Raw genomic sequence first — 13,862 nt, forward strand, 5'->3', positions numbered from 1 at the left:
TATGTGTGTCTGCGTTCTACATGTAGGCCTGGCAATTTCAGAGGCCAGAAGGGGGTATCAGGCCCCTGGAACTGGAGTAACACCCAGTTGTGAGTGCCAGGTGGGAGCTGGGGACTGAACTCAGGTCTCCAGAAGAGAAGTAAGCACTTTTAACTGCTGAGCCATCTTTCAGCTTCTAAGATTTTATTAAATTTTATTATTATTATTATTTGTGTGTGTGTGTTCACTATGTATGCTGGGGGAATGTGCCTGTCACGGTGCTCATGGAAATCAGAGAACGACCATATGTAGTTAACTCTCTCCTCCCATTTTTGTATAGGTTTCAGGGGATGGGACTCAGGTCGCCAGGCTTGCATGACAAGCACCTTCACCTGCTCAACCATCTTGCTTGTTCTCTAGATTCAGATTTGATTGTCTTCCACCAACAGTGTGACCTTGGATAAGTTGCCCCCCTTTCCCCCTGTGTACATGTGTGTGTGGTATTCATGTTTGCATATATACGTGTGCACATGTATATGTATGTGTTCATGTTGATCTTGGGTGTCTTTCTCAACTGCTCTCTACCTTATATACTGAGTCAGGGTCTCTCACTGAACTAGAAGCTCATCATTTTGGATAGCCTGGCTAGTCAGTTTGCCCTGGGGATTCTCTGTCTCTATCTTCTCCCATGTTCTAGGATTATTGCTAGGCCACCATGCTCACCTGGCTTTTATGTGGGTCCCGGGAATCTGAACTCTGGTCCTTTTAGCTGTGGGCATGAGCTGTGGAGGCAGCCCTGCCTCTGCTTTTGGACCCTTGGTTTCCTCCTCTCTAACGGAAAGGAAGCGTCATTTGTATTCGAGGGTTATAATAGTGGTGGTGGGTGCAGGAAGCAGCACACAACAGGAGCCAGGCCTACTTTAGTTCTTAGAACACAAGAAGTGTTATTATATTATTCACTCAACAAACATAGCAAGGTCTTTTCTAAGCCAGGAGCTGAGCAAGCAGCTGGAAGTAGAGGGATGAATGAGACATTGTTTTGTCTCTTGCACAGTTTTGCAGTCCCATCAGGAAGCCAACTTGAAATTACAGTTACAATGTAGCTTTAACAAGGGCAATAATAAGACAATATACATCACAGAGCTGGTCCAGAAGAGGGAAACTGTTGCTTTCCTGTATTCAGAATGTACAGGTATTGACGTGGGTCTTGAGGGAAACCATTGGCTTTCTTAGATAGCTGTGTGCATGTGTGAGTGTGTGTGTGTGTGTGTGACGCGTAAGTGTGTGCTTGGGAAGAGTAGTTAGAATGTGGCTCCATTAGGGGAATGGGTGTGGCTTGAGACTGGTAGGCCAGGAGACTGAAGGGGGTGAGGTCAGACTGGAAGTGAGAACCTGAGAAGACCAGACCTTCCCCGGTGAAGCTCAGCAAGGAGCCATATACCTGCAATAGATATACATGCAGTAGACATGCACCGCAGTAGATCACACCGCAGTAGGTATACACTGCAGTAGATAGATAAGATAGATATACATATATACATGCATATATAGCTATACATGCTGTAGATACACACTGCAGTAGATAGATATACATATATACATGCATATATAGCTATACATGCTGTAGATACACACTGCAGTAGATAGATAAGATAGATATACATATATACATGCATATATAGCTATACATGCTGTAGATACACACTGCAGTAGATAGATAAGATAGATATACATATATACATGCATATATAGCTATACATGCTGTAGATACACACTGCAGTAGATAGATAAGATAGATATACATATATACATGCATATATAGCTATACATACTGTAGATACACACTGCAGTAGATAGATAAGATAGATATACATATATACATGCATATATAGCTATACATGCTATAGATACACACTGCAGTAGATAGATAGGATAGATATACATATATATATATACATGCATATATAAATACACATGCAGAAGATACACACTGCAGTAGATACACACTGCAGTAGATAGATAGGATAGATATACATATATATACATGCATATATAAATACACATACAGGAGATACACACTGCAGTAGATAAGATAGATATACATGCTGTAGATACACACTGCAGTAGATAGATAGGATAGATATACATATATATACATGCATATATAAATACACATGCAGGAGATACACACTGCAGTAGATAGGATAGATATACATATATTATGCATACATATATAAATGCACATACAGTAGATATACACTGCAGTAGATAGATATGCACTGTAACAGGCTTGAGATGTGGTTGAGACACTTAGGTGTGGTGTGGATATAAACTGTAGGGTGAAAAGACTCATTGAAGGGAGATTATCACAGAGGCCTAGTCAAGCTCCCAGCAGAACGGATAGGGCCTCACCTGGGCTGCACTGATGGGGCATGGTGGGTTTTAGAGGGTGGAGCCCATAGGTCCTGGCAACTGATCTGAAAAAGGGGAGGACTGCTTTCTGGGTGTCTGCCCAATAAAGACAGGAGAGGGCTTGGGGGAAAGGGTTCTGCAGCCGGCTCAGGCTGAGACCAAGACGCCTGTGAGAGAAAGAAAGGGGTGTGGTGGCCCTGATTGGCAAGCGGCTAATGGGGCAGCAGTGGTCCAGGTGTGTCTCCTCAGTGAGCACATGGCTTACAGCCAGGCAGACGAGCGGTGTGACTCTGGAGGGCTGGCAGGGGGCCTGGCCCTGGGTTAGATGGCATCTTGGGACACGCTTTAGAGATCCAGGCTCGTGGGTCGGAAGGAGGGTCTTTGTCCTGAGGCGATTGAGGTGTGGAGAACAGGTGTCTGAGGGGCAGGAAGGTGGACCTGGAGGGGCCTGGGCGGCAGGTGAAGCATGCAGACAGCGCAGAGCAGACGAACGACACAAGTCTTCTGTCTTTTAGGAACTTGCTGGTTTCATGTTTCTGAGCATACTTTAAAAAATTATTCATTTAAAAGAGACGTATTTTATTTTATGTGCATGTGTGTGCCCGAGGACAGGTGTCTGTACCATGTGCTGCAATGCCAGTAGAGGTCAGAGAAGGGCATCGGGTCCCCTGAACTGTAGTTATGTAGTTGTGAGCCCCCACCATGTGGATGCTGGGAACCAAACCTGAGCCTTCTTTAAGATCAGTAAGCACTCTTAACTACTGTGCCGTCTCCCTAGCCTGTTAAAACAATTTAAATTATGGGCCTCTGTGTGTCTGTGTAAGTGTGTGCACATGAGTGCAGTTGCCCAAAGAGGCCAGAGGTACCTTATCGCTTTGGAGCTGGAGTTACATGCGATGGTGGAGCTACCCAGGTGGGTTCTGGAAACCCAACTAGGGTTCCCTGGAAGAGCAGGAAGCCCTCTTAATTGCTGAGTTACCATTCCAGCCTGGAAACATTTTTTTTTGAAATATCTGCTATGTGGAATTATCTAGAAATCAAAATTATTCTTTTGTGCAGGTGTTGGTACTTGGGACTGGTCAGGGCCTTGGCATGCTAGGATCAAAGAGTTTTAGCACAGCTGTTCTCGGAGAGCCCAAGGGTTCTCTTTAACTGGACAGCTTCCTCATAGCTGTGATGAGACTCAGGAGCTTTAGGAAAACTGTGGTCTCTACAGCTTCAGGGTGTAGCTGTCAGGCAAGAGCCTCTCTGGTGTGTGTTGCAAGCATATTTGTAACATGGAGGCTGGTGGGCGTGGGTGGATAAGGAACGAGATGGGTAGGTAGCCAGGCAGCCGTGTTCACTGGGGATGTGCAGGGCTGGTGGGCGAATGCATCAATAATAACATGTATTAGGTTGCTGTGCAGATGCTGGTGTTGGCTCCCAGTCTCTGCATGTACCACAGGGGTGGTATGACGTAGGATAAATAACGTACTTGTTTTTGCGGTGTAATGCCCCTCCCTGAGAACGCATGAACAAATCCCACAGAATGTGCTCATAGGAGGGAGGAGAGAGCACATGCACACGTGTGTGCGTTCATGTCTGTCTCGGGATTCTTTGTGTGCTTGTAGATTGGGCAGTGTCTCTCCTCTGCCTTTGGCTTCCTCTAGCAGCCTCTCAGTGAGTGACTGTGTGACAGATGTTTAAGGCTGGGAGCATCTTAGTCCTCTTACGAAGCCTGCTTGAGGAGCTGCGGCTTAGCTGCGGGGACCGCTCCCATTCACCTTCCCTCTTTACCCATCGGGTGTGTCCCAAGGTCAGGTCCAGATCAGACCCTAATAGGTGAGGCTGACGGCCCATGGGATGTGCATTGATCTAGGGGCTCCCAGTGTGGCTCTCCGAATTAGGTGAGCATCCATTTAGAGGCCCTTTGCTTTGTCCTTTAGAGGGCATTTTGACTCATTTGGGAGGTAGAAGCAGAAGGACCAAGACATTAGGGTCAGCCTTAGCTACATGACTTTGAGACCAATCTGGCTTATCCAATATTTTGAAATAAACAAGCAAACAAACAAATAAGCAAACATTCTGGAGTTGAGGATGCAGCTCAGTTGGTAGAATGCTTGTTTAGCGTGCACAAGACTTTGAATTTGATCCCCAGCAGTGCTTAAAAATCAACGTGGTCATGCATGCCTATAATCCCAGCCCTAAAGAGGCAGGAAGATGGTCCTGAGTTTGAGGCTAGTTGTGTTACACACTAAGTTCCAGGCCAGTTTGGACTACAGAATAAGACTGTGAAACACTCGGATATAAACAAATACAAAAGGCAAACCAAGAAAGAAGACATTTCCCCTGATCATAGAGATAGAGCAAGGGTCAGAAGGGCTTGGGCAAGGATGCAGTCCACGCTGCCATCTGTAGTCGGGGTACAGAGAGACTGGGTGACTCAGATAGGCAGTTTGGGGCAGAATCATGTTTTCTTGGATCAGACCCACCTGGCCTGAGCCATGTTCTAACTGCGAGGGTGCCTTTTGGGAGGGTAGGGAACTGTAGGTGGTCAGGTACTTGAGCGCAAACGCTTTAGGTGTGAGCTAAGTCCTAGCTAAATGCGAGAGTGGGCCGTGTGGTGCTTATGTGTGTCAGTGTGTCACTGAGCCTAAGTGTGCCTCGGCAGCCCAGTAAGACAGTCTCTGGTGTGGTGAGCACGTCCCCATCTGTCTCTGAGCTGCCGAGGGATGAATGCAAGGGAGGAGCCTGTCGCAGGGAGTCGGGAAGCCTGGCTGCTTGCTGCTTTGCTTACCACCCTGCTTCCTGTCTCTGTGTGATCTGGGGCCGTCATGCCCCTGCTCTGGGCCTCAGTTTCCTGGTCTAGCAGGATCTAGTGCCAAAGGCAGAAAGCCCTCTCAGTTTTTCTAGACCAATTGACTTTGGGGGGACTCATTCAGGAGGCAGTGTGGTCATTGCTCAGTCCCCAGCAAAGCTGCTCCCTGAGCTACTGAGGTTGGGTTATTCATGTCAGGGCCTTGGTGGGCTTGGGGACCTGGAACCCCTTGGTCCTTAAAGCAACTGTCTATGGCATATTTGCTAACAAGCTTCTTTTCTCTTCTCTCCCTGCTCCCCTTCTCTGAACTTGGCTGACTATAGAGGAACACCCTATGGAAGGTGAGTGGAGCCTCCTTGATCGTTAGGTTAATGCCCATCTCCCCGAAGGGTCTATATGAAGGCGTGCTGTTGGCCACGCCACAGCCCCTGCCTGCTTGTGTTTGAGGGGACCTCGGGGAGGCTGACTGGGGGTTTCTTCACTGGACTGCCTCTTCTTAGGCTGCTTTGTTCATTGACTGGGGAAGCTCCTGGGTAGAAGGCAGATCTCCTTGCCCACGCTGCTCTATGCTGCTCCCAGCTTTCTTCCTTGTGGGGAAGGGGAGAGGGTCTCTGGGAAGAGGTTATGAGTCAGCTGGTAGTGTCAGAAGTGTCCAGAAGTGAGAAGGTAGACACTGTTTTGCCCAAAGCATTTAATGGATGAGCCAGGTGTGGTGGTACACACCTTTAATCCCAGCACTTGGGAGGCAGAGGCAGGTGGATCTCTATGAGTTCAAGGGCAGCCTGGTCTACGTAGAGAGTTCTAGGGCAGCCAGGGCTACACAGAGAAAACTAAGAAAAGAAAAGAACCAACCAAGCATATAATGGCTATGTATAGAAGGGAGTAGCTAGTGGCAGGGTTGGCTGTTGGCCTGGAGCCTGTGCTGGAGAGAATTCGTGCTTTTGCTGCAGGACTCAGGCCAGTGGGAATGTGGTGGAGAGTACAGGCAGGGTAGGGTCTGTCCATGGCTGGGGTGTGTGGGCAGGGCCAGCTCCCCTGCTCTACTAAAGCTGCCTGTGGCTGGGAGGAAGAGGGAAGCTTCTTTGTTCAACCCAGTCCCCAGGCAAGGGTGGGAGTGGGCTTCTCTTGGATCTCTGCATTCTCTCCCTGCCTTCTGTTCTGATTGCCTCTCTCTCTGGTTTTTCTCTTTGTCTCGTTTTCTCCAGGGGTCTGTCTGTGGACCTCTCTCTGTCCCTGACCTTCTACAGATTCTCTGGGTTCTAACATTCTTGGAAACTTTCCCTCTAGCTTTGCTTTTCCTTCTGTTTCCTTTCCTTCTCTGGGGTGGATAAGACTGGGGGTAGGGAGGTCCACACTTAGAGGCTGGACTATAGCTGATCTTACAGGTCATCGCAGTGAAACTGGCAAAGCGATTATGATGAGGGAAGGCCTTACCCTGATCACCACCCTGCTCCACAGTCCCCATGTTCTGGGAAGACAGTGGGTAGGAGACACTCTGAAACCCCTGGGCCTGGCCCTTCTGGGAGGAGCTCAGAGACACCAAGGATATGGGGGTCTGAGAAGAGCAGGCAAGGAGGGCTCTAGGTCTGGATGTGGGTGGAACCCATTTTCCTTGTGGTGTCATGGCTTGCCTTGTCGCTCTGTTTTGTTTTTGTTTTTATTTTTTCTATTTGGGGCTCCTCAGGTGCCCTGATCCGAGCAGACCAGCCCCTGTGTCTGTATCTGTCTGTGTGTGTACACATTCATGTGCCTTGGCTGTCTGTGTGGGGATGCTGGGCGTTGGCTTGTTGTTTGGTCCACGGAGCGGCATGTGTCCCTGAGTCTCTGGAGGAGCATCTGGGGCTTTGTGCGTCTGCATCTATGTTTGCATCTCTGTGTGCCACTGTTTACCTCTGTTGTGTGTCAAGGAGGAGGCGCCTGCACCTCTGAGGCCTGGAGATAAGATTTAGTGTAGGTCTGACTTTCACTTGCTCTTGATGTCATGTCTCCTCTGGAACAAAAGGAGAGATGGAGGGAGGAAGAGGGGAGGAAGGGGATAGAAGACGCTTGAGAGGAGGAAGGAGGAAGCATAGAGACAGGGAGAGGAGAAGAGGTGGGATTTAAAAACAAAACAAAACAGCAGCAACAACAAGACAGCTGTGGGGAGAGAGAGCGGAGTGAGAGGAGCAGAGAGGGCAGGCCCAGGCTGAGAGAAGAGCAGGGGGCTGCAGAGAAGTGGCTTGGAGCAGGGAGAGGAAAGGGACGACGAGGACAAGAAGAGAAGCTTGGTTTGAGGACATGGCAATGAGATCTGTGGTGAGGTGTCCTGGTCACCTGCTGGTTTAGATGTGGGCCGGAATGTACAGTACAGGGCATGTATGGAATGTTGTGTGTGTACATAGGCAAGAATGTGATTTCTTTGTGTATCCCTCTGCATGTCTGTCTGTCTTTTTCTTTTTCATGACTGTTGTCCTGGGGTCTGGGTACAAGACTGCAGGTGAGGACGGGGGTTGGAGGTAGGGGCTTCCTCCCTAGCCGTGAGGGCCCTCTTCAGATCTCTTAGGGGTTCTCTGTGCCTCCCCTTCTCCCTCTGTCTGTGATGCTGGGATGCTGGGCCCGAGGCCTGGATTCCTCTAGGAACCAGGCATCCTGTTCTGTAGCACCCTAAGTGCTGTCTCTTTCTTCCTAATCTCTTACCAACGGGAGAGGAGACCCTGCCTAGCCAAATTGAGTACCCTAGGAAGGACCTTTGGCAGTGCCATCCGTCACATCCAGCTTGTGGGAGGAGTGGGAAGAGGAGCAGATGCCACAGGTAGACATGAGAGAGAGAGCACCCCAGGGGTACTGCGGCCAGGACAAGGGGTGGGAGAGGAGGCAGTCTGTAGGGAGAGGTATCTTGGTCATCCAGTCATCCAGGACTGAGCCAGGGGTAGACAGGAAGGGAATGGGTCTCCCCTCACCAAGATGGCTGGTGCTGTCACGCCTGAGGGAGCTGAGCAGCTGGTTGCCTTGGTGACAGAGGGAGAGTGCCGCATGCTAATGAGGCTGGCAGAGAGCTGGGCAGCAGAAGGGTCCTGAGGGTAGATGTGTGACTTTGCCCAGCAGCAGTCAGGCCTAAGGGGTTGTAGGTGGTAGTGGGGCAGAGGGAAGGCAGTGTGGCCACTGGACCTTTGACTCTGGACCGAGGGCAGCAGAAGCCTATATTTCTAAGAGTGGGCTCTCTGGGCAAGGCTGCTGCTGGCAAGCAAGTGGGAGAAGGGTTCAGAGCCTGGGGCCTGAGCTTTTAGAAGGTGCTGGAATTTTGTCAAGGAAGAATGAATAGCTGTGTAGTGTCTATCTGGAGCAAGGGCAGCCTAAATGCTGGAGCTCCACCAGTGTTTTGAATAAATCCTGTGTCCTCCTGAGACTGTTTTGTCCTGATGCTCCCCCAGTTGCTGTGGCTTCCTCCCTCAAGCTAGCCTCAGACCTAGAGGTGAAATAAATGAATGAGACTCTGAGATGGAGAGGGAGGCTCTGAGCTCTCCAGGTTCCCCTCTTCAGCCTCCTTAGCCTCCCCACTGCTCTCTGGGCACGGGGTATCTCTGCTCCAGAGATGTTTGTGGCTCTTTAGCCTCCATGAATTTATAATGGCTACAGTTTCCATCCTAAGGGCCAGCATCTCCTGCCACAGGAACTGGGATGGTTTTCTTGACAGCAGAGATGCTCTCCCACTACCCTGGTGACCAGACCCCACAGCAGGAAGGTAGGGTTGTGGTCGGGGAGCTGGGGTTTGGTAGGGTTAGTTGGTCATCTCAGGGAGTTCGCAGGAATCAGTTTGTGGCTGGTCTGTTGCTGTCAATCTCTCTGGGTCTGGGGTCCTAGTCTGGCTCAGGCTGGACTGACTCAGGCTAAAGAGGATAAGTTATCTCAGAGTAGGGTTTTCAGGGCTTGCCCATTGGCCTAAATTGTCCTCATTCTGTTTTTGGATCAGCTCAGCAAGGGCCTGGCCAGGGCAAGGGGACCTGTACAATCTTTTAGGCTTGGGGTGTTTGGGCTTCAGAGAACTTGACCTTCTGCCCAGGGGCCTTGGCTGTCCCTTTTGGACCTTGTTGTCTGAAGGCACACCATTCCCAGATTCCCAGATTGTGAAAGAGTACCTCCACCGTATTTCATCCCAGAGTTTCCATGGACTCATTTTCCTTCCTCCAGCTTCCTTGGTTCCCCAGAGCCCTGGTTTTCTCCTGGACCCTGCTATCTGTACATGAGGCTGGGCTGGGCAGCTGGAAGGATGGAGAGGATGCCTTTCTAAGTCAGTGTGGAGGTTTCCTTTAAGGCCCATCCACATTCCTTACACTTTGTGCTTTCCCCTAAGGTCACGGGGACCCAAGGATGAGGGTGGGGTGGTTGGAGAACCCTCGCCCACTCAATCCCTCTCTAACAGGACACGCTCTTTTTCTCCAGGTGACTTTGAGTTTTGTGTTGTGTTTTATTTTCTCCTCCATCTGAATCGTTTTTTTCTCGTTGACCGTTTTTTTTTCTTTCCACCTCCTGGAAGAAAAAAAAAGAAAAAAGAAAAAAAGAAAAAGGAAAAAGCAGCCCTCCCAGCGCCATGCTTCCCCTCCTTTTCCTTTTCTTTTTTTTTCCCCGGCAAAAAGAAAAAAAAAAGAAACCAAAAATTTCTCTCCTTCCCTGTAGCAACTCCCTGCCTTGTCTCCTCTGGCTCACACCCCTCACCCTCTGATGCCCTGATCTCTCTTTCTTCCCTTTCCCTTCCCTCTCCCCTCTGTTTCTGCATCGGGCCCCTTCCCTCAGCTGCTGGGCTGGGGGCTCTCCCCCGATGTCTGTCACAAGTTAAAAAGGGTTTTTAAATTGTGGCAGCAACAACTTTCCCTCCCTTCTCTCTGGCTGATTTTGATGACTCGTGTTTTCTTTGTTTCTTTCCTCTTTTCTTTCTTTCTTTTCTTCTTTTCTTTCTCTCTTTCTCTCCTTCCCCTTTCCAAGGTCCGGCTCACCTGACGTTAAACAGCGAAGGTATGGTTTGAAGTTTTGGTTTGGTTTGGATTGGACTGGATTGCCCCAAACTGTGCCTGGCTTTTCTGTTCCCTTCCCTTCCCTCCTTCTCCTTCACCCTTCCTGCCTTCCTCCTTCCCTTCCTCCCCTCTTCCTCTGCCATTTCTTTATTTGTATGGGGGTGCCTGGCGGGGGTGGGGCTGGTCCTCTCCCTCCCCTCCTCCCCTTCCCCTGGGCCCACTGTCCACCCTCATCTCACCTTGGTTTCTGATGTCGAGATGTATACTTTCCTGCCGTTGTCTCCAGTCTCTTTTTATTTTTTCCTTTCCATTTTTCCTGGTGGTATATCTTGCTTTTTTCTTTCTCATGGTGGTATTTGATTTTTTTCCCCATTCATTCTGATCGCTCTTCTCTTTTCTATGAATGCAAGTAAAAAAAAAAGGCCTGGGTTGCAGAAACTATTTGAGGCAGCCACAGTCTCCTTCCCTTGCTGCTGTGGAAGACACTCCATTTAATCCCTGTCCCTAGAATGGGTTGAAAATAGAAGAGGTGGGGGCTGGAGGTGCAAGACTTTCCCTTTCCACTACGCTCCACCCTCTGCCTTTACCTCCGTTATCTTTTGAATATCTCTTATTTCCATCGGATAGGTGACAGTATATCAGAGACAAGAGACTGGCTGTCGTAATTATATAGTCCTACTAGTGGCATGATAGCCCTACTAGGTGGCATGGCTGAGACTTGTCATTTAGCTTGAGCCTACCCTTGGCTAAGTCCCTCCCACCAGTCCAAACCCCAGTGTTGGAGTTCTGTAGTAGATTGTTGCTGTCTCAGCATCCACAAGTCCCTGGGATCCAGTCTCAGCACTGCAGGGGTTGAGAAACCCTGGCATTAAGCAACCTAGAAGAGAACCTAGGAGTTTTGACTGTTCCCCTCCAGCTCTGGCCTCCCTGCCCTCCCAGTTGTCCACCTCTATGAGCACCTCGGGCATTGCAGTACCTATACAAGAGACAGGGTTGACTGTTTAACTATGAGCAAAGGGATGGTGGGACCACATCCAGGATGTAAGAGAGTCTCACTGAGATCTGAAATTTAGGTCTGAGAAATAAGGGCCTGAGATTTATGCAGGCATGGGAAGTTGTGGCCAGAAGTAAGAAAGAGGAAGTCCCACACAGGGAATTAGAAGGAGGGTTCTGGATGAATCACGTCCTTCTTACTTCTAAATTCTTGGTTTGGGGAGTGCTGGCTGTGACTCACCTTAGACACTGATGATGTTTTCTAGAAGGGTCCTAGAGATGCTTCCCCTCATCTAGAAGGTTCTGCAGCTCAGATGATTTGTCTAATTTTAGTTCTGGAGATTGGGGACTGGACTTGGAGGAAGAACCCAGAAAGAAACCTTCCCATCTATCCCTGAATTCTCCTCATCCTATGGTTTTAGCAATAGGGTTGGTTGCCTGGAAACCAGGCACCAGAGAGCACCTGTTCACTGGCAAGCATGGGTGAAGCTAAACTAATCTGGAGCCCAGACATGGCAACCTGTGCCCGTGGAGCAGAACTGAGCCCTGTGTGGTGAGGAACAGGGTAATAAGGCTGAGCACTGATTTCTAAGTAAGAGCGTCCTGTATCCCTGGGGAGCCCTACCTAGCCAGGAGCTCCTTGTGAGCACAGCCCTTCTGTGAATGTGGTGGAGGGCAAACCTGGAAGCTCCGTAGTCCAAGTGGAGACTGTCAGAGCAGCCACTGTGGGTACCGAAGCAGGTACAGGTGATCGGGGGGCTTGGGTACCTGAATTGTGGTGGCTTCTGGAACACAGGTGTCCATGTCAGGCAAAAGCAGGTTGATAAGAATATTCTCTAACCCAGCAGAAGGTTCACACCTTCTGCCCAGTGAGAGGAACATGAGCCCTAAGGATGTCATAGTGGTCTCACAGGGTGAAGAGGAAGTTTGGGTACAGGTGCTCAGGACCCTGGTCCCCAGGACTGCCCTTTCCCCCCACTTAGTCTCCTCACCCTGGCCAAAGGCTAGAAATCGACGGTCAGAGGCCTGATAGGGTATGTGGGGCTGGTGACCTTTGGATTGTCAAATGGCTCCTCAAGAGATCTTGAAGGCCAGGGAGTCCCCAGAGAAACTCTCCTCACCTGCCTTCAAGCAGACCTTTGTCCTGGAGAGAGCCTTCCATCACCTCAAGACTGGGATGGGACTGGCTGCGAAGTCCCTATGCCTGACTCCCCAATTCTGCTTCTCCAGTAGGGTCCTTACTGTTCTCCGAGGGGGGGGCCGGGAGAGGAGGAGCCGGCGATGTGCACCAGCCGACGAAAGGTCAGTGATCCCATGGTCCCCAGACAGTCCGGTCCTTGCCCTGCTCTAGGCTAACTGCGTTCTGGGAGGAGAGGAGTCTTCATAGGTGTATGGCACCTCCCTGTGCCTTTTCTCCAGGCCGGCAGCAGGCCTGCACCCCACCGCCATTCCCAGGGTACCGTTCCACAGTACCCAGATGCCCTTTTCCATGAGTGGTCAGGCCCATCTCTAGAAAGTGTTGCTATTTCAGGGTGACAGGTGGCAGGGTACCATCATAGTCTAGAAGCCTGCTAGGTATCTTGCCTGGGAGAAACTGGCAACATCTGTGATCCTCGTGTCACTCTATGGTCCCAGTAAGCCTTGGTGAAATTTAGTGGCGGGCATCATTGCTTTATTTTATAGCTGGGAAAACAGGCACCGGTGAAAGCCCCAGATGCCAGCATGGGCCGGCCGCTTAGTGTCTTAGAGCACGGGATCCCAGCCTACTTTTTTGGCCAGAGGCTGCTTCTTTCAGGACCCTTTGCTGAGAAATGTGCAGGCCGCTCTGACATCTCTCAAAGCTCTGCGGTCAGGCCAGAACCTCCCGCCGTCCCCTCCATCCTCCAGCTAGTGTCCTCTTGGGCTTGTACCATCCCGACCTTGTTTTTGGAAAAAGCAGCCATGCTTTCCTTGCTGGCAATCTCCCTGAACTTCTGGGCCAGCCTGGACACTTCTGCACCTCCTTGGATTCAGTCGTACCACATCCTAACTGTCACTCTGTCTGTTTGCTGGCCTTGTGGTTCTGAACTCCAGAACTCGAGGACAGGATTTTCATTGTCTCTTTCCATGCTCTGTGCAGCTCTCGGCATCTATGTAGGCATGAGCTCAGCACATTAATTTAATTTAGTTAATTTTGATGGGGTCTCACTGTAGTTTTGGCTGACCTGGAACTCACTATGTAGACCAGGTTGGTCTTGAACTCACAGAAACACATCAGCTTCTGCCGTCTGAGTGTTGGGATTAAAGGTGTGCACACCTGACTCACAGTTACTTTAAATGAGCAAATGGTCACTGTTTCCAGGGGTCTCTGATGGGCTAACAAATAACTCCACTAAACCATGGTCCATGAAGGTGGCTGGAAACCGCAGACCTTGTTCAGAGGAGTTAATTTACTTATTCATCAATGGAGGGGTGAGCATATGCACCTTCACAAAGTCATATCCAGGGGCAGAGTCATTTGGGGCTGAATTGTGTCCTAACCTGTCCATCGTCATTCCTGAGGCAACCTGGGAGGTAGACTGACTTGGCCAAGGTCACAGAGCTGGTTGGCAGAGCCAGCGCCAGTGCCCAGGTCTGCTTTCTCACAGTCCATTTCCTCTCCCCAAGGAGCTGTACAAGGTGTTACTAGGCAGTAAGTGCCAAATGAGCAGAGC

General features: G+C 49.9%; 1 protein-coding gene across 27 annotated transcripts in view; it reads left to right on the forward strand.

Moving 5' to 3' along the window:
- Nucleotides 1-13,862, forward strand: part of Nrxn2 (neurexin 2) — a 114,041-nt gene that overhangs the window by 20,518 nt on the left and 79,661 nt on the right. For 14 of the 27 annotated variants that reach the window (XM_075973274.1, XM_075973290.1, XM_075973284.1 and 11 more), the window contains exons 3-5: nucleotides 5,512-5,529; nucleotides 10,148-10,177; nucleotides 12,400-12,471. In XM_075973274.1, the coding sequence (XP_075829389.1) occupies nucleotides 5,512-5,529; nucleotides 10,148-10,177; nucleotides 12,400-12,471 (120 nt within the window). The remainder of the gene's footprint in view (nucleotides 1-5,511; nucleotides 5,530-10,147; nucleotides 10,178-12,399; nucleotides 12,472-13,862) is intronic. The other 13 variants (XM_075973283.1, XM_075973285.1, XM_075973304.1 and 10 more) reach the window with 4 other exon arrangements.

Source organism: Microtus pennsylvanicus, chromosome 5 (assembly GCF_037038515.1).
Source record: "Microtus pennsylvanicus isolate mMicPen1 chromosome 5, mMicPen1.hap1, whole genome shotgun sequence".
Classification (NCBI taxonomy): Eukaryota; Metazoa; Chordata; class Mammalia; order Rodentia; family Cricetidae; genus Microtus; species Microtus pennsylvanicus.